The sequence below is a fragment of the Accipiter gentilis genome, chromosome 11, assembly GCF_929443795.1.
Source record: "Accipiter gentilis chromosome 11, bAccGen1.1, whole genome shotgun sequence".
NCBI classification, from domain to species: Eukaryota; Metazoa; Chordata; class Aves; order Accipitriformes; family Accipitridae; genus Astur; species Astur gentilis.
This window is the reverse complement of record NC_064890.1, coordinates 30,295,647-30,321,604: the sequence shown is the minus strand read 5'-3', so window position 1 is coordinate 30,321,604 and position 25,958 is coordinate 30,295,647. Positions and strand designations below refer to the sequence as shown.

General features: G+C 40.8%; 2 protein-coding genes across 6 annotated transcripts; both read left to right on the top strand.

Annotated features, from left to right (window-relative positions):
* The first annotated feature begins 1,580 nt into the window (after positions 1–1,580).
* Positions 1,581–14,056, top strand: IFRD1 (interferon related developmental regulator 1). Its single transcript, XM_049814225.1, has 12 exons — positions 1,581–1,925; positions 4,052–4,156; positions 4,673–4,754; positions 5,202–5,326; positions 5,613–5,770; positions 7,063–7,113; positions 7,210–7,388; positions 7,494–7,602; positions 9,951–10,085; positions 11,335–11,463; positions 12,472–12,567; positions 13,356–14,056. The coding sequence occupies exons 1-12, from the start codon at positions 1,880–1,882 to the stop codon at positions 13,443–13,445; spliced, it is 1,305 nt and encodes a 434-aa protein (XP_049670182.1). The 5' UTR covers positions 1,581–1,879; the 3' UTR covers positions 13,446–14,056.
* A 754-nt stretch (positions 14,057–14,810) lies between these two features.
* LSMEM1 (leucine rich single-pass membrane protein 1) lies at positions 14,811–24,540 on the top strand. 5 transcript variants are annotated; one of them, XM_049814233.1, is made up of 6 exons: positions 14,811–14,895; positions 15,860–15,982; positions 16,580–16,760; positions 18,522–18,653; positions 22,020–22,157; positions 23,895–24,540. In XM_049814233.1, the coding sequence occupies exons 4-6, from the start codon at positions 18,527–18,529 to the stop codon at positions 24,101–24,103; spliced, it is 474 nt and encodes a 157-aa protein (XP_049670190.1). In that variant the 5' UTR covers positions 14,811–14,895; positions 15,860–15,982; positions 16,580–16,760; positions 18,522–18,526; the 3' UTR covers positions 24,104–24,540. The 5 variants fall into 5 exon arrangements, with proteins under 5 accessions (XP_049670190.1, XP_049670188.1, XP_049670186.1 ...); XM_049814231.1 differs by having other exon boundaries at positions 14,811–14,984; positions 15,763–15,982; XM_049814229.1 differs by lacking the exons at positions 15,860–15,982; positions 16,580–16,760.
* Positions 24,541–25,958: the final 1,418 nt, after the last annotated feature.

The following is a 25,958-nucleotide window of genomic DNA, read 5'->3' as shown; positions in this document are numbered from 1 at the left end:
CAGCAGCCTCAGACAGCATTGTTGTGAGACGGGGCTATCACCATGACAGCAACAATTTCAGTGAAGTCTAGGCCAGCCAGCCTGCAGCTCTGAGATTAATCTATATATTAAGAGGGCCAGCACACAGGAAACGGTTAGGACATGGCTGACCTCACTAAAATGGTATTGGCATCTTGCATCTCAAACACCCCTGCCGTACAAGTATGCTTGGCTGCTATTAGGTGCTGTAGCTTACCCAGCACTGCTCCCTTGTTCTGGTATTAACTCTTGTGTACCCAAGGGTACGGTTATGCCTTCTGTATTTAACTGCAGCTTCTCTGCCTGCTTACCTGGAAGGCTGTCCCTTGCTCTGACAGCCTGACTTTAGGTTATTTCAACCTGAAGGAGAAGAGCCACCGGTGGCCCTGAGACACCCATGTTTGTCCTGTACGCATGCAGTACGTACTGACTTTTGTCTCTTTTTCTGCTCTTCTTAAATAGGGTGCCTGAAGAACTGGCTAGACCTTTTCAGAAATTTGACTCTCCCATGCCCAAGGAAATGGTCACCAGGAGGCTCACGCCGCACAGCAACCCAAAACATCGGGCTCTGCCAGCATCCACCGGTACCACAGCTGACAGCTACCGTTTCCTAGAAACAGACACTACTGGTTGGCATTTCCTTACTCGAGATGCACAGACGGGTCACTAAACCCTATCACTAACCCCCATATTTCCTTTATTTTTCATGCAGCACTTACAGAGAATTGTTACGAAAGTTTGCCCTTCTGGAAGTCAGTGTAAATACACTTTGTATGCAAAGGAATTCAAAGAGTGTAATCGCTGCTATATCTTACGTAACTTTTCAGCAAGTTCCGCAAAATTCTCTTCCCGCCCCCAGATACAGTGGTAGTGTTACAGCCCATCAGTGAGAATTCAGAAGCACGTTTCAGAAATATTATAAGGAAATGTATTTTTGGCGGGTAGGAGCGCTACCCTGTTCTTCTTTACTGGAAGCACGGCGGAAAACCGGAACCCCCAAAAATCAGTTTTGGGCTAAACATAAAGGCATTTAGGCTTAAAAGCGCCAAGTCTCTAAAGCGGAAGAGGGAACGGACAAAACCGTGACAGGAAACCCCCTTCCGCCGTGCGCGGCAGACAATCCGCTGTGAAGAAGCAACCCACCCACCCCGGCGATCGGTTGTGGAACGGAGAGTTCGCGCAGCGACGTCCCACGACGGCAACGCGGCGGCCAGCCCCCAGCGCGTCCCTCGCCACCCGCGGCCCTTCTTCCCCTCACGAAACCCGCCGCCTTTCCCCTCACGAAACCCGCGGCCCGCCCTTCCCCTCACGAAACCCGCCGCCCGTTTCCCGCCGCCAGCCGCGCCAACGGCAGAGGGCGCGCGAGGCGGAGGCGGTGGCGGTGGCGGCGGCGCCGGCGGCGACATCCCCGCCCCCTTCCCCCCCCCGCCACTGGGCAGCGGCGCTGCCGCGTCAGAGGGCTCCCGCTCGCCGCCGCCGCGCCCGGCCATTGGCTGGCGGCAACGGCGCGTCGCGCGCGGCCCCGCCCCCGCAGGCCGGCGGGCTATAAAAGCGGCGCCGGCGCCCCCTCCGCGCCTTTAGCCCCGGGTGTCTGAGAGGAGAAAGATGCATCGACTCCGCTCACGGGCCTCCACGGGGATTTCTGCCTTCGCCGCCGGTTCGTCCTCCGCCTGCTTTCGCCAATCACCTCCGCTGCCCCGGCCCGGGAAGTCGGCCTCGCAGACGCGTTGGAGTAAAAAGCCATCCTGCTCTTCCATCGGCTGATTGTCGCTGATTCCCGGGCGGGGGGGGAGCGGAGAGACCGAGACCCGGAGAGGGGCCGCGGGAGCGGAGCCGAGCCGAGCCGAGCGCCGCTGCGACCATGCCCAAGCCTAAGAAGCGGGGGAGCAACCACCAGCGCGGAGCCGGTGAGCGCGGCCGGGGGGGGGGGGGCTCCGGAGCGGGCGGGCGGGGCGCGGAGTTCACCCGACGAGCCGCCGGGGCGGGCGGGAAGGCCTTGGCCGACGAGAGAGGCCGCGGGGCGGCCGGGCCGGCTGCTCCCCGGCGCCCTTTTGGGGCTTAGTGAGGAAGCGGCAGGGCGGACGGGCGCGGCCGCGGAGCTCCCCGCTGGGCGGGAGGGAGCCGCAGCCGGGCCTGGGCCCGGGCCCGGCCCGGGCGGCGCCGCCGCCGGGCTGACCGGAGCCGGCCCTGAAACCGCCACCTCACGGCCTCTGCGCGCATGCGCCCGGCGGCGCGGGCGGCCCCGGGGAGGCGGCGGCCGTGCCTGGCGGCGGCGGCGGCGAGCAGCGCCCTGAGGGCAGCCGCTGGCCCCGGGGCAGCGCGGGGAGCCTGGCCGCGGCGGGGGAGGCCGGGCCCAGCGGCGTGAATGGCGCTGGGGCGCGTCGCCGACACGTAGAGCCGCCGCTGTACCGGCCTGGGCCCTTCCCGGGGCGGGGGGGACGACACGGGGACGGCTGCTGCTGTCAGTCCGGTGGCTGGTGTGGCTGTACGTCGGCGTATTGTGCTCCGAAAGGCTGCAGTGCCTTTAAAAAAACCCAAAAAACCCACAAGCCTTCTTGGCCTGAAGGAGGGTGTTAGAAGGTAAACAAGTCTTCCTACCGATCCGGGATGTGTGTGGCTGCGGTGCTGATGCCTGGGCCGAATGGAGATTTTGTGGGGTGAGAAATTTCACTTCAGGCTGCCATAGCTGTGAGCAGAGTCTGTCTCTCTAAGTATCAGACGTTCAGGAAGTGAGCAGTTCACTGGCTCTTTCTGCAGCTGCTTTTATTTTAGTTTGTGAAGGGCTGGCAGTCATTCTTGCCACTTCTCCCTTTGAACTTCCCTGCTTGACATCACCAGAGGCAAGAAGGTGGCTGTGCCAGAACTCTGAGCTTCCAAGTTTCTTGGTCTGCACATTGGCTAGTGCTTCTCCCCTGTAACTATAGGAAACATCAAGGGTTATGGTCAGTGATACAAGCAGATGGTTTGCAGCTCAGAGCTGCAACACCTCTAAAGGATGAATTTAACTTTACTGGAAAAGCACTTGGACAGCTATCAAATCAAGGTTGATTCTGCCTGGATAAAAATGCTTTTGGGGGGGGTCTTGGTAGTCAGGAAGCCTGCCTGAAGTGGGCAAGCACTGCATGCTGCCGCCTTAAATAATTTAGAATTAACTGTACTACAAAAAACGAGGCGGAAGAGCAGAATTCTGAGTTCTTTAAATGACATTTGGGAACTGTTGGAGACGTAACAGTAAAACTATTCTTTTGCTAATCAACGTTAGTAGATGCAAAGTAAGGGCTAGGATAAGACAGCAGTAGAAATTACAGTATTATCAGATCAAACTCCTCCAACTCCTAATGCTGTAAGAATAAGATACAGTTACGAAAAGTTGTGGAAATGAACACTGGTGAAAATAATACTCCTTTCTTCAAAAAGACTGAAGTTCCTGAGCCAAGGCCTTCTTGATCCTGAGAGGGAAAACTTTTTTCCCCTGTTGACGCATTTGATGTTCTGGCTCATATTTGTCATTCAGTACTGAAATAGGGTTGGACATTGCTGATGCTGCACATACTATACTTAATCCTGTAAATCCTGCATTGAACTGGGTAATGTATGTTTGCCTCAATGTATAACTTACCCTGCCTTGAAGTACCTCAAAATTGAAAAATTAAGATTGTATGGTGATTCCTTTAGGTAGCTTGTCCTAACAGTTAAATTAATATAGAGCTACTTTTAAAGCACAGTCGCAGGAAATTGCATTAACTTGAAGTTGACTGTAGAAGGATCCTAAATCCGGAGTCAGGAGTTCTACTGATACTTAGAAAACTAGGTGGGCTCTTCCCCACCATTCACAAATGATCTTCCAGAACAGAGCCAACTCAGTCTTCAGAACAGCTGGGAGTAAAAGACCTAGCAGAGGAAAGAAATGTGCTTTCTGTGGCTGGGTCAGGGAGAGTGAATCTGTTGGGAGGGTTAAATCCTACTTTCAGTGTTCAGATTTTCCTTTTGCATATGAAAAATGAACAAACTATTGTATTCATCTTTCCTTAAGGTGGTCAGCCCAGAAATGTGCAGCCTTTTAGTGATGAAGATGCTTCAATTGAAACTATGAGCCACTGCAGTGGCTTCAGCGATCCTGCTAGCTTCACTGAGGATGGTATATTCTTTCACTTATACTTATCTTTTTAAAAACATAAACCGTGAGCTGACTTAAGAGCTTAAGTACTAGACTGTAAGTAGCAGTAGCACAATAATGACATTCTGTTAAATGTTATATAATTGTTAATCTAGTGGCTATCGTTTTGTTTGGTAAGAATGTATTCCAGGTTTCATTATCCTCCCACAAAACTATTGGGCTTCTTTCTGTTAGAATTATACAATGCTAACTTTGGAGAGAGTAAGAATTGTAAAGTGCATGTCTTGGCACGTGTAAGAAGCAGGTATAGAAACAGCACAGATGTATCAATAGATCAATTATTATAAAAGTATTTTAAGGGACAGTTCGATGCAGTAGGCTTAACACCATTCTCTTGCTGTAACACCAAACAATTCTGTAGCTATTGTCTATGTTAAACTGCTTTCTTACTAGTATTAAAAATGTTAAGTGTTGGATACTACTGTGTCTGCTAATAAAGTGTGTATCAGTAGGACTAAATTATTTCCTTTGGATTAGGGCCTGAAGTTGATGAAGAAGCCACTCAAGAAGACTTAGAATACAAATTGAAGGGATTTATTGATCTTACATTGGACAAGAGGTATAGTATGCTTTGAAGAAACACATTCATCCTGGTTTTCTGGCTTTCTCTGATATGAGAAGGGAAATATGCATCAAACTCTTTTATATGCTTACTGAAATTACAGTTATTTCATGCTGGGGAGGACTTGCTTTTCTTGTGCATCTGAAAAGATCTTTCTACCTCCACCAAGTTTTTGGATATGTGAGAGTCAGACTTTCCTTTCCTAGTAGCTTGAAATAGAGTGACTTTATTTCTAGCGTGGTGTACTACTGTGAACTCTTATCTCCAACCTAAGTTTCTCTATCCTTGAGGAAGGAGGCAATTCATAGCATTTTGTACTTCATGGTGCTGCTGTGGGTTAATCTTCTATTGGGCGCAGACAAATAGAAACTACCATAAAAATAAAGGCTGAGCTTTAACGGATGTGTGCTGATTTCAGGAGGTCTTCCTTCTCTCTTCTAACAGTGCAAAGACAAGACAAGCAGCTCTTGAAAGTCTGAAAAGTGCTTTTTCTTCTAAAATACTATATGAATTTATCATGGAAAGGAGAATGACACTAACTGATAGCATTGAACGCTGCATAAAGAAAGGTAATTAACATGCTTGCTATTAGAAAGCAATAATCCCCATGAAATAGCTTATTGTTTAAAAGGAATTAAGACTGTGAGGCTTCTCTAGTACTTTATAGAGTGCTTAATTTAGTTGTTAACAACATTACTTTTTTGAATTTAGATGTTATACTTTAACTGACCTAGAAAATTAACTAAAATTATCTTCTGTTGGTTTCTGAATTTCCACTTGCAAGTTTTCAGACTAATGATCTTTAAAGGAAGCAATGCACAAGGTGATTACTCATCGTAGCATGTTAATCTCTAGGTAAGAGCGACGAACAGTGTGCAGCTGCCGGACTGGCATGTCTTCTGTGTGTGCAGATGGGGTCAGGAATTGAAAGTGAAGAGATTTTTAAGACCCTTGGTCCAGTTCTGAAGAAGATTGTCTGTGATGGAACAGCCAGTGTCCAAGCCAGACAGGCTGTAAGTATAAAATGTTTATTTGCCAGGAAGGGACAGAGGGTAGTTTTTGACCAACTCACTATTGTGTAATCCAGAACTAAAGGTTACTACACTAGTGTGAACTCATGATGTTGACGTGTGCTCTGAATGATGCATAGCAGTTTTCACTGGTTTGAAAAGTTCCACCTAAAGGTTGAAGGTCATTCTCTTCAGCCTAGGAACTTCCTTAAAGTACTCTTGTCAAGTCGTAGTCGTCTTAACTGCAGTTCTGAGGGTGGATGTTGAAGTCCTATAGAAAAAAAAGAAAGTTTTCCCACTGACTGATGTATCCTTCTTCCTGTATTAATTCTAACTTTAACAGCAGAGGAATGTAAAATATACTTATGTATGATAAAACTATATATAGCAGACCTAGAACTACATGGTGCATTCATACTACCAAAAATATTTTAAGTTTTTCACCCAGTCATCTCATCTATACATCAGCGGTATACTTGAAATATTGACTGAAGAGAGTCTAAAGCTCTTGCCAAAAGGGTTTTTTTTAAGCTTCAGAGTTTTAACTAGTATTTTCCAACTTGCCTTTATCATTACATAGCTGGCTACTTCTCCTATTTTACACAAGCTGTGTTACAATAGATACTGTCAGCTGGAAGAGGTGCTTGTATTAGTTCAATGGCAGTTGCTTCTACAAACAAACAAAAGCCCTTAAAGCTTGTCCTGTTTAAGTGTAGTTTTGAGGCCTGTGTGGTTAGTGCAGGCATCGCTTTCAAGCACTTTTCTTACTCTTTGTAAGAGGAGACTGAGTTGAATACGGGGAATAGGGAAGACGTGTAGGACCTTGCAGTAAAAGTTGGAAAGTGCCAAGAAAGGCTCTTGAAGTCCAGTGTTTTCATGACATTTAGTTGTAATAGTGGGCAGAGAGGGGCAAAATGCTTCCCATAGCTGTGTATGCATATCACATGTCCATTACTGTTTATCAACATAATTTCTGCTAGTGAATTCTGGTGGGATTTAAAATAATTGGGTGAAAGGAGTGCTACATGTAGCTTTTTGGAGCAGCTTTGTAAGCTATATTAGATAATACAGCATGAGTAGTTAAAGCTTTTAAGTAGCATATATTGTAAAATGCTGACAGTAGAGGGGACTGAGAGCTAACTTTTACAAGGTAGCTGAATTAAACAGTGTTGAAGACTTCTACTCTGCTAAGGTCTTAATCTCAAGTCTCAATTGCTCCAGGTGCTGAATTTCAGAGGTTTTGTCAATGGTAACATTAATGTCAAATGCTGACTTTTTTTTTCTTTTATGTCTAGTGTGCAACCTGCTTAGGGATTTGCTGTTTCATTGTCACTGATGACATTACGGTGAGGATAAAAAATACTTTTTTATGTATATAATTTGGCGATATGAAAATGTGTGGATCTTAATCTGCTTTCATGATCTTTTTTTCCCCTGTTCAGGAGCTGTACTCTACTATGGAATGCCTGGAAAACATCTTCACAAAGGCCTATCAGCGAGATAGAGACACTAATGGTGTATCAAGTACCCATAATACTGTGCTTCACATCAGTGCTCTCTTAGCATGGACACTGTTGTTGACCATTTGTCCAATGAATGAAGTGAAGAAGAAAATTGAAATGTGAGTATCTTTATTGGAAAACAAAATTTGTAATGACTGTTTTTATATGCAGTGAAGCAGTGTCAACAAAATGCAGATCTTAATGAAATGTGACTTACTCCTTAGGCACTTGCATAAACTTCCAAGTCTCCTGTCTTGTGATGACCTCAACATGAGAATAGCTGCTGGAGAAACACTAGCTCTTCTGTTTGAACTGGCACGTGAAACAGATGCTGTAAGTAGATGATGACAAGGCAAATTATTTAACCTGTGTTGCGTAGCACCCTGGATCTCAACAAGTGGCAGGGAATTCACTGGGTTGTGTTCTTTGTATTGAATCTGCCCCAGTCTAAGTGGGTGTAGCAATAATTCACAGCAATTTAGCTATCATTTTTTACACTAATTTCCATACTGCAGAACAGGACCAATATAACAAAACACATCAAACAGTACTGAAGAGCAACTAGAAATGTAGTGTGCAAGCTTTAAAATATAAATCCCACACCAGCTTTAAGAAAAAATTCCTAGAGAGATTCCAGGATAAAACAGTATTGTTTACTGTAGTGGGAACGCTCATTAGATACTTATGCAGACAAGTTACAGTGATTCACAACCTGCACAATTCTGCTCACAGCTAAAAATCTATCCTTCAGTAGAAACCATGTTAACTTCTAGTATTGCATTTTCAGTATCCTTATTTAGGTACCTTGAGAAGAATAACTAGTATTGCATGATGGTTTCACAGCATTTGTGACTATTTTAGTCAGTTGGGGACTAGTTAGTCAGTTTAAGGGGGCAGATTTTGAAAGGATTTGTACAAATTTTGCACAGATACCGGCATTGCTACATTTGGTGAGATTTCTTGGGGTTTGCTTTTGCGTTGGATTAGGTGCAAGCTTCTCGGTATTACATCACACAGAGCTAAACTTGCCTTTACATTCCTCAATATGCCTTATTAATTTCTGAACTGTTTTCTTGACAGCACTGAAGGAAACAGTTTTCACTTACCATAGCACAGTTTGGAAGAGCTGCCTGAATGGCGCCTAGCTTGGTCAAGGCTGCCAAGCTTTGCCAGAACACTGTCCAAAGTGAAAAGATAACTCCAATTGAGTCACGATGCATGGTACACTAACACTGCATAATCTGAAACAATATGCTGAGACTTCTATATAATGGCAAACAGGAGGGATTTGAGTCTCTTGTTATGGAAGCCAACTGTTGTGGTTTAACCCCAGCTAGCACCTAAGCACCACAGCTGCTCACTCACTCCCCTTCACCCAGTGGGGTGGAGGAGAGAATCAGAAAAAGAAAAGTTGTGGGTTGAGATAAGAACAGTTTAATAGAACAGAAAATAAGAAACTAATAGTGATAACACTAATAAAATGACAATAGTAATAATAAAAAGATTGGAATATACAAGTGATGCACAATGCAATTGCTCACCACTCACTGACCAATGCCCAGTTAGTTCCTGAGCAGCAATCTGCCCCCCCCCCCAGGCCAACTCCCCCCAGTTTATATACTGGGCGTGATGTCACATGGTATGGAATGGACACTTTGGGTCGGCTGCCCTAGCTGTGTCCCCTCCCAGCTTTCTGTGCCCACTAGGAAACCAACTTTGAAAGAAAAAGAGAGACTGGAGCTTGATCCTTTATTTGGTCAAACTGACTGCAAGTAACTAAAATCTTTAAAATGCATTAACAAATGAGACTATATTCATTAAAAACTTCTGTTCCATTGAGGAAATGCCCTTTTAATCATTACAAATTACTCTTTGGATCCTTAACAATCAGTGCAGATTAAAAATGCTTATTACCATGTTTTGCCTTTGACCAGTTTCTTTTAAAAAGCATGCAGTAAACTCAGCCTAGTCAGTTGACAGATTAAAAAAACCACAAAAACTTGTTTTTACATAAGTTTACATACATTCTTACTAATCCAGGTAAACTACGACTGAATTAGCAAATGGAGGGGAGAAAATATTTCCTGCTAAACAATTATGCATTAATGTTTACTTGGAGTGTTTTGTTAAGCATTTTTTAAAAACTGTTTTATAATTTTCCACCCCATACGAGACTAAGGACTAAATATATTCTGTACTGTCAGTCTAATGGTGTCTCACGATCCATCTCCAGCAGCATGACTTCTGTGCTAATAACCTGAAAGTGCCCTCAGCTTGTCGACAGGACCGGCAGCCAGGTTCAACAGATCAGTTAGGCAGTTTGAGCCCCTTGGAATTATGGAGCAGAACAGATTGACAGGTATATAAACACGTTGAAGGAGCTGTACAGTGTCATGTAGCTCTAACTACCAAAACAGAGTTTGATAGCGTCCTTCTTGGGTAAACTGGATGCTGTGACTTTGTTCTTACTGGCTTAAACACTGCAGAAGGAACTACAGGAAGTTAGTGCCATCTCTGTCTCTTTAAGTAACAGGTTGTAGAGGTCTACATGCCCAGAATTTGGAGAGAACCATTTTCCTATTTGCAGGAAAAGATGTTAAGGCCAGAAACTAAAAAAAAAGAAACAAACAAAATACCCAGAAAACCAAACCAAAACAAAAACCCCCACTTTTTTTTACTAGGATTTCTTTTATGAAGATATGGAGCTTCTGACAGAGAAACTAAGAGCTCTGGCTACTGATGGAAACAAGCACCGAGCCAAAGTAGATAAAAGAAAGCAGCGATCTGTCTTCAGAGATGTTCTACGAGCTGTTGAGGTGATTGTTTTGTCTTGCTTTGAATGTCTGGATTGTAACTATGTAGTATACAATTTAATGAAAATTGTTTTATTATTAAATAGAATTACTGTTTCAGTAAAAGCAACAGGAAAAAATTAGCTTAAATGAAATTTCAAATTCTGATCACTTACACAAAATAAAACTGCTTTTTTTGAAATGTAGAGCAAGGAAAGTTAAACTTTGCTTATTTTGTTCCAGACTTGACTTCCACATTGAAGAGGGTTGTGGGGGTTTTTTCCCCTGTAAAGAATGCTAAAAATTGCACTGTAAATACTAAATTCTTTTTATTTTATACCATGAGCAGATTTTTTTCACAGAAAACTTGTAGTACATGCAAATTAGTGTTCTGAATTCTGTGAAAAGGTTTATTGTAAAATCTCTTACTGAACTGTTTTGCATAGTAAACAAAAAGCAACTTAGTAAGATATACATTTCCAAATGGCACCTCTGTCAAAGAAGTGTTTGTGTATGGGGGGCAGTTGTCCTAATTGTTGTGCTATAATCTTCTGGTTTTCCATATCCAGATTGAGAACAATACACAAAGCAGAACTCTTAAAATACTTGGTTAGTGACATAACTTCTGAGTAAAGCCTTGAAGACAAATGTCAAACTTCTATCACTTTAATGGATTATTTGTTATCTTACACCTCTTGAACTAGATTTTTTGTCAGATAATTACTTTTTACAGTGCTGTATGGGTAAGACCAACTAAATATTAGTTGACATTTGGAATGGTTAAACATCTCGGAAGCTAAGGAGAAGGCTTTGAAGTGATTTGAAGTCACCTTTGAGATTCTGCCTGTAGAAGAATCTGAGTCACTAGGGCTTGTTACATTCCATTGTCACAAATGTAGCTTGCTACACTTGAAAGGTGGGGGCTAAATGAGGCTTACAAACTGACTGAAAGGTGACTCCTGTACTCAAACTGGTTTTTCTGGAGATAAGTCCAATTCTTAGTTATTTTAAAGATGAAAGTTGTGTTGTGGGTGTTTTAAATGCTTTCTGACTTGGAAGAATGTCAGCTTCAAGTCTTACATGAGATTCAACTTTTTAGGTGTGCATCAGTTTAGAAAAAAATACAATCTTTAGCATATGCAATATTATTTGGAAGGTTTTGGTGTGCCAAATTTATTAATGAAAATAAAGTTCATTGAGACATATACAATTCCTAATACAAAAGACTGTTTAAATTAAAATTATATATATTGTTCCCTTTAATTTTGGATAGGAGCGTGACTTTCCTACAGAGATGGTTAAGTTTGGACCTGAGCGCATGTATATTGACTGCTGGGTTAAAAAACAAACTTACGATACCTTCAAGGAGATTCTGGGATCGGGGATGCAATATCATTTGCAGGTGAGCTGCTGTTTGATAGATGCTCAGACTGTTGTTCCCTCTCTGGTTTCTTTGTAGTCATTCAGTCTGAACTATGAAATCGTGAGTAGAACTTGGTGAAATGATGGGCCTTCGTTAGAAGTGTTAAAAGGCAGCACTTAAAAAATGAACTACAGTGAGCTAGAACTGTCAGGGTGAGCTGCTTTGGAGTTGTAGCCTGGGTGTGCTGGGTTAGCAGTTAGAAGACTTCCAACAAGTAAGAGATTCAAGCTGTGAGCATCTTCTTAGCTTCAGGGTTTTTTCTGAATCCTTATGCCCTCTTTCAGCAGAGTGGTGTAGTCATCTGGCTGCTATAAAGCTGCATTCCTCCAACCCTTCCTGTTCAAGCCTGTAAAAAGGAATGGAAAATTTTAGTAAAAAATAATGAACACAACTTGCAGGCCAATGATGACAGCATTCCAAAAAGGAAGGGATAAGTCCTTATCTCTGTTGGAGGAACTACTTGTTCACTAGTCATCTGTTTAGATACGTAGCAGAAGCAGGAACTCTAGCTCGGGAGTATATGCTCCCAAATTGCTGTGATAATCATGGCATTAAAATCTTCAGGGCATTGTCAGTTGCATTTCTATGTGACTGAGGGAGCCCAGGCATGTAGCAGCTTTTTCAACTTTTCCAAATACTAATTTTACAGCCAGATATTTTAAAATTGTTGTGTTGTGAAACCATACAGATCTCGGTCCAGCTGCCTGATCTTGTGTAGGGCATGTAACAGAACAGTGTCTAATTTGCTGGAACAAAAATGTCAAGGTGGGGGGGTAGCTGTTTGTGTCTTCTCAACAGGGCAGTTTTAGTTCTTAGCCTTATTGTGATTAAAGGAAGAAGTGTTCCCTGGCTTAATTGCAAAAGATACTAAGATTTATGTCAAACTGCTACTATTTCTTACTAGAATACTTGATATTTAACAGTAGTCATCTTTGGAGACTCGATAATCAAAGGAGAAACTGATCATTTGATGTGTTTCTTGTTTAGTCAAATGACTTTCTTCGGAATGTGTTTGAGCTTGGTCCACCAGTAATGCTAGATGCTGCAACTCTGAAAACAATGAAGATATCCCGTTTTGAAAGGGTAGGTTATTGCCCCTTCATGTATTTTCTTTACTTCATACACTATACTTCTGAATTAAATGGTATTCCAAACATGCACTTTAGAGGCCACCATCTTTAAACTCATCACTTTAGTTCTAACAGAGCCCCATGTTGTTCTGAAGGAAACCAAGCCTTGCTTGTATGCGTTGTTTTGAGCTCTTATTTTAGATTTTCTACTGTGCATGTGTCTGCTACTGTTTTTCTCCCAAGAGGGTCTGAAGGTTGGTTGACATGGTTGCTGATTGGTATGAGATTCATGCTCCATACATGTGAAACTCAGGCCCTTATGAGAGCCGTAGGTTTTTAGTAGGGACCTACAAGAAGCCATAGAAACTGAGTCTTTATAAAGTCAGTATCCCAAACTCTCTCCAGTGTGAGACGGACGCTAGGAGGATGAATTTGTTCCGTTGGTTGTGAATGTACTAATCATGTGTACCAACAATTTGAGGAATGGTGCTACCAAGTGTAATCCAGGGGGCAAACTTAATCAACATTGTGTCTGTGTGATGTTCAACTGACTGGCTTCTGCAATTGCTCCTAGCTCAGCCTTTCTTATACAGTCCAAGTTTCTTTTAAATATGTATATATATTAAAATGCATCACCATCTGGTGCAAAGATACTCTACTATAAATTTCAGAAAGCCTACCAATTTACTCCAAAGATTAATAAAAAGATATTTTCAGCTGTTTCTTAACATTAAAAAAACTCTCTAAAGGGGACATAAGCTTTTTGAACATCTGTGATTAATTTTTCCTTTTATTTTGTAGCACTTGTACAACTCTGCAGCATTCAAGGCTCGGACAAAGGCTAGAAGTAAATGTCGTGATAAAAGAGCAGACGTGGGGGAATTTTTCTAGATCTCCTTTTCCATGGGGTTCAATTTTCATAACTAAAATAGATTTGTAACCTTTAAATGAATTTTTTAATTTCTGTAGTCACAGTTTGCACTTGTGCACAGGGATATTGTATAAAATCTGTAAATATAATGCATGTTGTTGCTTAGTTGCATATACACTGTATATAGATAGATGCAAGATTGGGTGCAGGGATACATTATAAGACTTGCATTAGATGCAACTTGCGCCAAAGGTTGAATATACTGTAACTGAACTGTTCAATGGGCTGGATAACTGTAGTCAAATGCTGTGTGTCAGATTGGATTCCTTGCTTTATGTAAAAGTAAATTAAATTCATTGACCAAGTGTTTTGGTAAGAATGTGCTAATATGAAAAGATGAACTTGTCCATGTGAAGTTATTTTAGTAACTTTTAAAACTCTTCAGTGGCAGGTGGACAAAGAAATTTCTACATGGTATGACTTTATCCTGAAGGGGACTATGAAGTTCAATTACCTTCACTAACAGTGAAGTAGTGAGTGACAAGTACTTGCTTCAATGTAAAATAAAAACAAGATTCTCATATTCTGAAATTGGATGTTTTAAGTTTTGGAATAAAGATGTTTCTCACTGCTTGCTTTCTGTGTAGAAGTGATTACTACATGAATGAAAAGGTGGAACACTAGCAAAACCTAAAGGTTGAAACAGATGGGTTTTAGTTGCCCATTCTGGCATGTGGTTGGGTTGGTCTTCAATGCTTTAGTAGATGCTACATGAAACTCTACCTTGCTGTGTTTTGAAGGTGTATCATATTTGCATATGCTCTGCACAACAGCCTACTGTTCACTTAGCAGTTTTGTAATGGTCAAATATTTTCTAGTTCTGGTACTGCAAAACACCTTGTCCCTTGTCTTACAGTAGCCATTCCAGCTGCCCTGTTTTCCTCATGTTGAAAACTACCCTCAGCTCTGCCCTCAGTTCTAGAGGACTGAAACGTGCCAGTAACTGAGAACTGCCTGTTGTAGGGACAATGGGGGGGTTTATGTAATAAAGATGCTAAAGCCTGCATAGCTGGACCTTCTGAACCAGAAGATCTATAAATAAAAGTGCTTGTTAGAATAACAACCTATGCTTTTAAGAATGTTTATCAGCAGAGGAAGTAAACTTTACACCCAATAAAACCCCCACCCCTTGCCCTGAAAACTGCTTGCTCTGATAAGGGGAAGTTTGGGGTGTGGTGGGGTTTTGGGGTTGGTTTTTTTTTTTAGTTTCAGATTATAGCAGAACCTATTCCAGAAAAATCTATACATGCCAATTAGTTGTACCTTCTAACTTTTTTTCCCCCTCAAATAATGCATTATGTAAGAATTTGTTTGGCTTATGAAACTGATAACCACAGCGACCAGGATGGCTCCAAGGCTGCGTGAGGGCAGACGGGCTGTGCAGCTTGCTGCCCTGCAGAGATCTGATGGGTTTGTAGACCTTTTCAAGCTTAGAATGGGGGAGGCGGGGGTCCTTGTCTGCCAATTAGGATGATGTCAGGAATCCTTCAGGGATGGAGGTGAGATTTATTTTTTTTTCTGGCTTGCATGCCCTTGTTTGGAGGGAGGACTTCTAGGAGACCCCTGCAGAAATGGAGCAAGCTTGTTCTGTCTGTATTACTGGCACAGCTACTCAGACTGGGCAGCGGCAGAGCTTGGCAGCTTGGGGTGGGAACTACAAGTCAGAAGATGTGTGTTCTTTCCTGAAAGGAAAATGTATTTATTGTCACTTCTACATTTTAGATGTATAGAATGGCTTCAGAATGGATTTGTTTTGAGCCATGGTCCCTTTGTGTAAGCGTCAGCTACCTGTCATTACGGTGTGCTGTAACGTTACATTCTGCAACATCACCAAGCAAAAAAGGAGCGATCAAAAGAACTGTCTGTGAAGGAGCAATTACCAGTACTCAAAAACATTCATCAGAATTTATTTTTTGAACAACTAAGGATACCATACAAATTAGTCCATCCCATAATACTGCCCCACTTGAATTTGTAAGATGTGTGGGAGGAGGAAAATACCCTGTTTTTTCTAGTCTGTGCCTTTAAAGTACTCATGACTGCAATACTGTAGATATGACTCTTCTGCATAGCAAACTGGTTACTCATAGCTACAGTGTTGTAGATATGACTCTTCTGCATTAGCAAATGCGTTTTAAAAAGGCATCATAAACCAAAAGGTTAGTCAAATATTGCTCATCACTAACAAACCTTCTCACTCTCCGTGATAGGATGTTATCATAATGATTTCAGTATAATAAAAAAGAGCTGTATATGTGTTTTTTTCTTTTTAAACAGATCAATATTGTTAAGTCAGTATGCTTAGCCAAGATGAACTCTAAATATAGATTGAAAGGGAGGGTCTGTTTCATAGCTGCCTTCATGGGTCCTGCAGGAGTTGACAAGTTCCTATGGGTCTAAAAGTAGAGAGAGAGGAACAGCAGAACAAGTTTTCTTCGGGTGATTTTCACTGGCTGATTTCTTCCATACTGGCACATTACCTGAACATAGTTATGTTGTAAGTAACGTTTCATTCTCCTGTTTTTCAACTCCTTTTAGACTTGATTTCCTTTTTTTTCTGTGGAGAATTTTCCATGTGTTCTCATTCTAAGTGCTAATTTTACCACAACAGATTAAGAAGTTTAAAAATCGCATGGGGAGAAAAGGCTTTAAGCAAGGTTAAAGTACCAGATAAGAGTGACTCCCAAACCCCCAATGTTTAGATTAGTTTGTTGGGAAAATAATCAACACTTCTGGCCAGTGACCCTGACGTCTGTATCCTCTCTCCTTTGTTTGGCATGTGAATGTCATAAAACGAATGTAATGCAGAGTTTGTTGAATTAATAACAGTTATCTTCACTGCGGTTACGCGCACAGTGAGGAGATTGTTTTTAAATAATAATGAATGCAGAAATGTGTAACATAATATTAAGGAATCAAAGGTATTCACGTTTATTACAACTCAAGTTGTTAAGAAGAGTCTTCCCTGAAGTTGCAGGGAGGTACTAATCAAAATGCCCAAGAGAAACAACTGCTCTTGGGAAGCTAAAAATAACCGAAAGCCTCCGTGCAGGAGGTGGTCGCTAACGTTTAGCGCGCCGTTGTTGAAATGCAGGGCTCTGTAATGATTGCAGCTGGCCACAGATGTGCTCGTGGGGAGATAGCGGAGCCAGCGCTGGTGGGGACGTGGCTCGCCGACCGTGCTGCCTGGCACCGCGCGGCGTTCTAGGGGAAGGACGGTGGACACGGCCGTCTGTCCTGAAATTACTGCCGCACACCTCAAAATCATACGCTAGGTAAGGGTAACCGCTACCACGCCAGCTTTTCTACCTTATCTTTGTGTTTTGTAGCAGCAACAATTCTGAACAGAGAAAAAAAGAAGCTGCAGCCTTTTCTTACGCTCTATTAAATACAAATATAAAGGTATACATGTAGGCCTGTCAATCCCCACTAGCAAGAGAACAAGCCCCGTTGTCAGGGGTGATTGAAGCACTAAGTCTTCAGACTTACTGAGGCTCAGTGAATGTTTACTTGGCTGTGTGCTCAAATTCAGGGGAATTATGAAAATCTGCATCTGGTTTGATGAGGGAAAGAGTGGGTCTTTTCTGTAAAGGCTCAGGCCTGTATTCCTCAAGCTTTAGTTTTTTAATTTAAGTGCTAGGTTAGGAATCTGGTCACGCTGCGTTCTCTATTGCTTGGAGAAGGAGATGCCTGTCAAGAGGGCAATTCAACCCATCTAGTATTCAGAAATCACCTTGAGGTGCTTAACGCCCTCCATCATGGGGTGCAAACCACCATGCAGGAGGTTTGCATCCCGTGAAGTGCTGAGTTATGTCTGGCAGATAAAATTGAACTTGAGAGCTTTGATAAAATACTAAGTGGGTAAGATGCGTTCAACTCCAAGTCTAAACTAATCTCTGTGAGCTCCCCGCCTTACATTCACTAGCAAGGGAAAGGTACATTCAGGCTGTGATTCTAAGGTCAGAAAGACACATCTTATTCTAAGAGGAATATCACCTGGAAGTATGTATTTTTCTTCAATAATTACAAAGGGAGTTTTCAGTGACCAGTGTAGTCTAAGATGCCTAGTTAGAGCGTCTGCATTTCCTTATGCCTAGAACCATAGTTTGTTTCTAGAAAACAGTTTTGGAGTCAGGGTAGCATAAAGAAAACCAAAAGACTGATAAGGAATAATGTGAAATTCATAGAGGAGCCTGCTTAGGTATTGCTTCTTTTCTCTATATAATAATCTTCCTTCATAACTGTATTCATATAAACAGTAAGTCAATGTGTTCATGCACCCAGACTCACAGAGAAGCTGGTTTTGCTGATTGGGCCACATCCAGTGCTTTTTTTAAAGCAAGGATTATTAGTCTGAAGAAAAGGCTTTGCCATCAGGCTGTAATTTGTCCAAAACTAGCATCTATGTATAGTAGACCCACATTAGAAGGTTATTTTTTTGCTCCATTTTTTACAAACAATAACTTCACAGTGATATTCTAAGGTGTGTAAGTAGGTGCAAATTCTTGCTGCTTATCTCCTACATCCACACCTGCTTTCTCTGTCTTATCTCTGAAGTATTTGATGCTGAAAGCAGAGGACCTGAGCGACATCCTTCCTGGCAGTATTAGTGAAGATTTGGCTTTCGCTGTGGTCAGGATATCACCGTACATCGTACCAAGTACACACCAAACTAAAAGAGTTATACAACTAAATAACTAACGTTCAGATCAATGCTGGAGCAGTCAAGTAGATTTTTCTCTTTCGCTCTTTCTCCAGACACGTACATATGCATATATAGGTTTAAGTATACACATGTGCAAAAACACAGTGCAGAAATGAAATCTTGTACTCATCAAAGATCTCCAAGAATAAATAAGTGCTATGTACTGTTCCCCTTGCCTTCAAGATCTAGTAACTGTGCTTGTCCTTCAAATCCCTTTATTTCAAGGGTTGTTAAGGCTGCTCAGCATTTCCTTAGAACAAGACACCAACTGTTACCAGTTATTTCCCATATCCATGTTTTAATTTACCTTTTTAATTATTATTTCTTTTAGACACAATGGAGAGGCCTTCCTTGGAAATTAACCTGCCCGATACTCATGAAGAAGGAAAACTTTATGTGGTTGATTCTTTAAACAACCTAAACAAACTAAATGTTTGTCCAGATGTATCCCAACGTGTGCTAGGTACGTATGATAGGTGATGCTCTGTGATTTTCTATACATACAATAGGCCATCAAAAAAGAGTTATGTATGGCTGACCACATTGTGTATTACTGATGTCAATAGCCCAATAGGCCAAAATGTATATGTCGAGCTCTGTACTGCAAAATGTAAGAAAAAGATTGAAACCAGCATAATTTAGACAGATCAGATTAACGGTTTAACTGCTCCTGCTAAGTATTTCAGTTACTAGGTTCCTGAAAATCCTTGCACATGTCTAGGGATTCGCTATCAAGCCTGGACTTATCTTCCATTTCCATTGGGATTCATGAGGTGATCCTTGCGGCATAATGTTTCTAGTAACGCTCGATATACACCTACTACCTAAATAGCATCGTAACTCTTCACAAGCACTAAAATTCATACGTGGCAATAGGAACAGAATTAATTTCTGTTCATTCTTTTAAGACACATCTTCAAAGGACTCAAACCAGTTATGTGAAATATCCCATGAGACTTTTAAGCATTTTAATTTGCAGACTCGCTTTACTTACAGTTTCAGATATGGGCTCTCACACTTCTACTGGTTTTATATGGCTCTTAACTTTGATTTCTCTTGGCAACAAGAATATTTTCACCCAGTGATAGCTACAATACATTTGATTTCTTTGTGACCTGAAAACATCTTAAAACCTGGAGTTCTTCAGCAGCATTCCACATAACAGTATTTGAATCTGCTTTTATTTCCCTTACTATAATGGCAAATTTGACTGAAGAAAAGCTATAGAACAACAGCTCTGTTTAAATGAGTTTCAAATGGCCATAAATTAATCATGCTTCTAGTTATAGGACTTAAATGCTTTTCCATTACTTCTGTTTCTGAGTCCTCTAACTTTTCCTAATGCAACAAACTAGAGTGGTGCTGGTTTCTGTATTTAACGAAAGATGTTAGACATAAGCTACTTAATTTTCATATGTAGATTATCTTGATATTGTCACTTCTACAAGTACAAAATGAGACAATGGGATGAATTGGATTTAATGTCAAAGAAACTCTTTGCAGCGTGACTGTTTTGCTTTCTGTTGTAATTTTCATTAGACAGTATTCTGTACTTTCCAGGTAAATATACAGGGTTCTGTGGAATCATATATGTTTCTGTGGAATAATCACATGCATGCTCCTCCCTCCGTTTCAGCAGTAAATAAAGGTAGCCTAATATGTATTTCATGCATCAATTTGTAAAGTGCTTTGGCTCCTTCTAGGATTATTCTTTTTAACATGCTTTTTTTTTTAAAAAAAAAAAAACAAACAACTTTGAGATTCTGTAGATATCTTACCCATCAGTTAAATACATAAAATTAACTTTTCACAGTTCTTAGCTGCCTTATTCAGCAACATAAAATTCTGGCTCTCTTGCCAGAAAATCAGTGAGACCTGTGGAGTGTTTTTCGATTTCTGATAAATACTAAAATTTTGTGAATGATCTATTAGTAGTATAGCAGATGCCAAATTTGGTTTAAAAACGACATTTTAAGAGTGTTGCAGTACACAGCAATCCTTTTGTTCAGTAGCTTAATATGACCTGGCATAATCAAATACACTAGCAATCATGTTAAAAGCTATTTAAAATGTATATACCTTTTGATTGCTTTGGTAGCAGCCACGCAGTAATTTCTTTATGTTTTAGGTAACAAAATGGTCCCACTGTTTGCAGTTTGGCAAGAATGTGTGTTCACTGATTCCTCACAACACTGCAGGCTGGCATGTTCAGCCAATTGAAATAGTAAGAAGCATTCATTAGGCAGAGCAAGCACAGACCACTTTTGAGGCCTCTATTGATAGCTTAGTATGCTTGAGAGACAGCAGTAGCAGGCCCTCCCCACCCTTATTATTCTGATTAGAAAGCAATATTTGTGCAGGCACTTAGTATATGATGCATTTGTTATGAATGCTAAGGGAATAAAAATAAAAACCCCAAACCCCAATATTAAAAGGTTTCAGCTTACCTGCAGGGAGGAGCGCTTTAAATGCAATAAAGAAAAGCAGAGATATTCCCAGACATCTCCTACTACCTCAGTGAATTGCTCAGCCCCAGACTGGTTCATTATTAAAGTGCTGTAATGGCGTACACAGCCTTCCCTCAGCTTTATCACTACAGGCTCAGTTGCAAAGACCTCAGAGATTTCTACCAGCTAAAACAAGAACATGATCTAGAAATATATTTTTCAGAGATGCACACGCTACTCTCCCTTTCAGAATGGCAAGCCAGCAATTACAGGAGGAGAAATTACAGTAATTTGCATGTAATTTTAGAATCTATGAGACTGACACCAAAATGAAGTTACATTAGCTCCCTACGCCCCCCAAAACATAAAATAAACCCAAACCTTAGTAAGTAGTTAAAGTAGTATGCAAACTTGGGCTTAAACAAATCTGGCTCAAGTATGATTCTTTTTTAGGTTCACATGAATTTCCTCATGGTGTTCACTTGACTTTTAACTGTTAACTTTAGGGCTTATTGCCACCTCTTATTTGGTCGCAACTGTTTCTATGAGAGAAACTATGGCCTTTCCCTATATGCAACATATTCTTTAGAAAGCAATAAACCGGCTTGACACTCTGATTTGAGGGCAGCGTAGCAACTACTTGTCCTTTTCCCCTTCATTCTTCATGTGCTTGAAGGACTCCATATGCAGTCCATGTGAGAGTCTCTTCCGTTTTTGACAATTTGGGGGGATATGTACCTCATTTTTTATTGGAATGAAACCAACAAAACCGAAAGAAGAAGAAGAACATTGAAAACATTTGTTTTAAGATAAAAAGTCAAGACCTACATTCATCCTATCCAACATCAGGAGCTTAACTGAGGTGCTCAATTTGGGAAATTAATCGTCCCAGGGATACTTCTATTGTCAAACAGAACAAGAAGCAAATCTAGAGGATGAACATGTAAGATGAATCTGTATCTAGGTTTTCAATAAGAATTTTTCTCTCCTCTCTTTTGAAAAGGTTGAGTCCATTCAGGCCCTTAAAAAGCCTCCTATGAAAACTTAATTGTAACCTTTGTACATGTAAAACTGAGCTGTAAAATTCTGAACTGCGAAACAGGTCAACTTCAACAAAACAGTGCATTTCAACAACAGAAACATTTCTATTGAATATGTTCCAGCAGCTATAACAGATGTATTAGTTTTCATACTTCCAAATTCAAGCTGAGCTCATAAAGTTGGTTTCTTCCCTTCTCATGCAATATCACAGGAAATAAAATCTGTTAGCCAAAATTATGACGTATTCTACATCATTTCATGAAGCCAGAAGCATTTTGTCATGTTTATCCTAACCAACTTTAACAAACTTTATCACCAAATGATTTGTCGTCTCATAACAGATGAAGAAGAGAACACTGGTGGTACGGGAGAAAACACAGCAGGGAGCAACATAAGAAACCAGTGTTTGTTCTTCGTCACCTTTATTCTTACTTTGATCGTCAGTTTGGCACTTGTTTCATTCGTAATATTCTTAATAAGTAAGTAAACTGAAGAGTGGTTATTAAAAACGTAGGGCCAATCGGAAGAACTTCACTGAAATGCGTCATGCTACCTTATAACATGCTACTGCTGTATTTGCATGGTCAAAGGCTTTGGCTGGTTATGGGAAGTGGATCTTGGTCCTGGGTGCAAAAGCACAGGCCCCTACTCTCTGAGCTAAAAGGCACAATTTCATTTTTAGTGCAAAGGTTTTGTGAGTTTCGACAGCTGTGAAGAATTTAGCTCAACAGGGTTATACTGTGTTGCTAAAAATGTTGACTGGAAATTAAGTTAAATTTTAAAGATGACTGTATGGCAGTGAGATGCTTTGACAACGTGCCTTCCATTCCTTTCCAGATAAAACTCAGTATTGGTGTCATTCCACTGAAACTGGAATTACACCCACGCTAACACTTAAATCAGGCTACCTGAAGAAAGACCTGAAAGTTGCTAGCTAAGTACTTGGAATGAAGAAAATCTCAAACATAAGAAACAAAAAATTAGACAAGATATATCAAAACTGGCACATAGCATTGAGTCTGTAGATGTAATTGCTATTCCACTTCGACTGGACTGGTTGGGCGGATTTAGCTAAACACATGGTTACAGGTGACCCTGGTTTATGGAGCCCTTGCCATTTTGGGATGCATTATTTTAACTTACAAGTCCATTTTGAATGAACTGGAATCCACATGAAACCAAGATTTCTTTTATCCTATAGTAGGGAATTTGCTGGAGCAGAGCAAAAAATCCTCATTTTTCTTTTTGAACTGGAAATCCTAATCCTTGACTGAATTTGCTCACAAGCGCTCAAAGAACAGAATATCAGAGCACACAGGAAATTTTAAGTGGCATGATTATAAACCCCTAATTAAAATATCTTGTACTTGAATTCCAGATTTATTTAATGGAGAGCTGCTAAAAGTAGAGCCCTGGTATAGAAAAATGAGTGATGTGCCCCTCTAGTGGAAAAATGGTAAAGTAATAGCCAAAAGGCTGCTTACGGGGATTAAAGGAGTTTGCTTGGGCTCAGGTTGGTGGAGGCCTGTGGTTTTTGAAACTCATTTCCAGCAGTGTTTCAGCTTACATTACAAACATCATATCAGATTACATTTGCAATCCATAGACGTAGATTTTTTTAACATTGGCATTATTAGACTCAAGCTTCAAAACCCATGGGTAAATTTTGTTAACTTCAGAAAGCTAAAATAAAAATAGGTCCAGAAGTGTACACGAGAGATACTGCATATTGGTGTTCCAGAGGAAACTGGCCTCCAAATGCTAATATTTGCAAGAATTTTCCTTTAATCTAAATGCTTTAGGAAATCCAGTGATGTGGCTGTAGTCTGCTGTGTGTTTTAGTAATTGTAGTTTTAGAGAAATACAGGTGCTTACTGCCCAAAAATAGCATTTTGGAGCCCCTAAATAAGACATTTTTCTGTGGACACTATGGAATGGATACACTCCTGAAGACTGCATAATTTGTCTGAGCCGTATCTGATTTTATTACACTGCACTGAACTGAATAAAACAGAAAACAAGCAATTAAAGAATGCAGTGAACAGGTAACTCCACCAGATGCATAACTTCTTATCATTAGGTTCTGCAGTTGTTTTCCTGTTTAATATTTTTACCCATCGTAATTCCCTACAAACTCCCACAGGAATGCAAGAGAGGGTAGTGATGCTCTTGACTTAAATGTTGCCAATTTAATGCGGTACATTTTCCTTTTCAAGTTCAAACTAGAAACAAGATGGACCAAATATCAAGCAGACTAATATCTGAAAAGAAGAACATAGAAGAGCTTAAGAAAATGAACAATATGATATTGAAGCATCTAAATCAATCACGAATTAAGGAAAAGGGGAGATACCTCTTCACACAGTCTCCCGATCTTCATGATTACCTCTTTACCCATGCTGAGCTGAAAGTCCCTGGAGAATAGATCTTCCTTGGAATGAAATTCAGCATATTCATGTACTGAGATATATTCACATATGGCACACAGGTTACTTAAACATTCTGATATGGTCACAGGAGCATTGGAAAAGCCAGCTGAATGAAAAATATTAGAAAATAATGTTTTATGTGAATATAGATTTTTAAAACTAAGCCCATATGATTTACAATAAACAATGGACTGTCAACAATTTTTGGCAAGAGTTCCACATTCTCTGTGCATTGTAAATTGCAGAGCTAAGGGCTTAGTTTCTCTTTAAATGTAAGTGAATGATCACAGAAAATAGTGATTTCTATTCACATGATTCCAGCATGACCTTGTTCACTTAGTCATTCTCCTGTTTCTTTGGAACAAGTTTTGTGTTTGCTTCTATACTATTTGTATTTAATGATAACTTCAGATTCCACAACTTATAAATAAATCCAATTCTGCCACGGAGTTTAGTGGTTTTCCTTTCTGTGCATCTAAATAGATTGACTTACTACTCCTTTTGTGAAAAAACAAACTTGAATAAAAACAAACCCTTCCATAACATGCCATATTCAGCCCAAATTTGTATTGACTGAAAGTGGGTGTCATATTGTCTTACATGGCAAATAGGTTTAGAGGACTCAGTCTGGCAGTACCCATCTCATAGCAATGCTAGTACATTGTAGTCAGTATTTGCTGGCAGTTTCTGGGTGACGGCCAAGTGTTTTTATAAAATGATGTGGGGAAAATACTACATGTTCTTGTACTCTTCCCTGTAGTTGTTGTTGGCCACTATCGGAGAAGGGCCAGGTGAAATCTGGTCTGAACCTTCATGTTTTTAAAATGGAGCAGTACCTCAGAGGGTGAAAGCAGGAGTTGATGCTTTCTCACTCTACTTTTACACAGTTGTGGAGACTGACACCCAAAAGTATGATCACATAATGGACTGGTAGGTAGCTTTGTAATTTTAGTATTCAGAACCTTCTACTGGTACATACATTAAGAAGCCACCTCCATTATCAGTAAATAAATTGGTTACTCCCATCACAACAGTTCAATGGCAGCTGACACCATGGAGTATGTCCAACATCTTCTCTTTCACTTTGATTTCTCTTTCTCATCCAATGCTTTCTTATCTCTTCTGGACAATTTTACAAAAACTCACCAAAGCTGACAACTTGCATTGCAGTCTCCTTTTCCAGAATGAATGGTAATCCTTTCTGTGATGACTACTTCATTGTCTACAGCAGAGTGAAGAACTAGGTCCAGGAATCTTTCCTGGTATCACTCTACTCAGATTTGCCCATCAATTCTATTCCTGTTATTAGGAGTGCTTTGATTTACACCTACGTTTGATGCCACCTTCTCTCTATTTCTTGATTTTTCTTTTCCTGATGTGTTACTGTCAAGTCATTCACGTGAAAACTCCGAGGTTTGGTCTTAAGAGTTTACTACTCATGCTGTTAATTCCCAGCTGCAGTTGTAATTATCTCCTCTGGACATCACAAGTAGTTGTTACAGAGATGACTTTAACATAGCTAACAGAGAATGATAAAAGTAAGTGTAGAATAAGTTGTAAGGAAAGAAACCTTAAAAGTCCAACTCAAATATCTTTCTGTAAATGCTGTTAAACGATGAAAGAAAAAGTATTGTAAGACTAAAAACATGACACTCACAGTGTTTTCTCTGTAGCTACTGTAATTGCTTTCAAGCTCCTGTCTCGCACTGACACACATCCATACTTGTTAGCTAGGGAGAAACAAGGCTAGCATTTGGCACCCGGTGCATCTCAAACATGTGGATTTGTCACATCCCTTGTTGCAACTGCAGCTATCAGAGCAGTCTGTAGTCCAATAGAAACTGACACCAA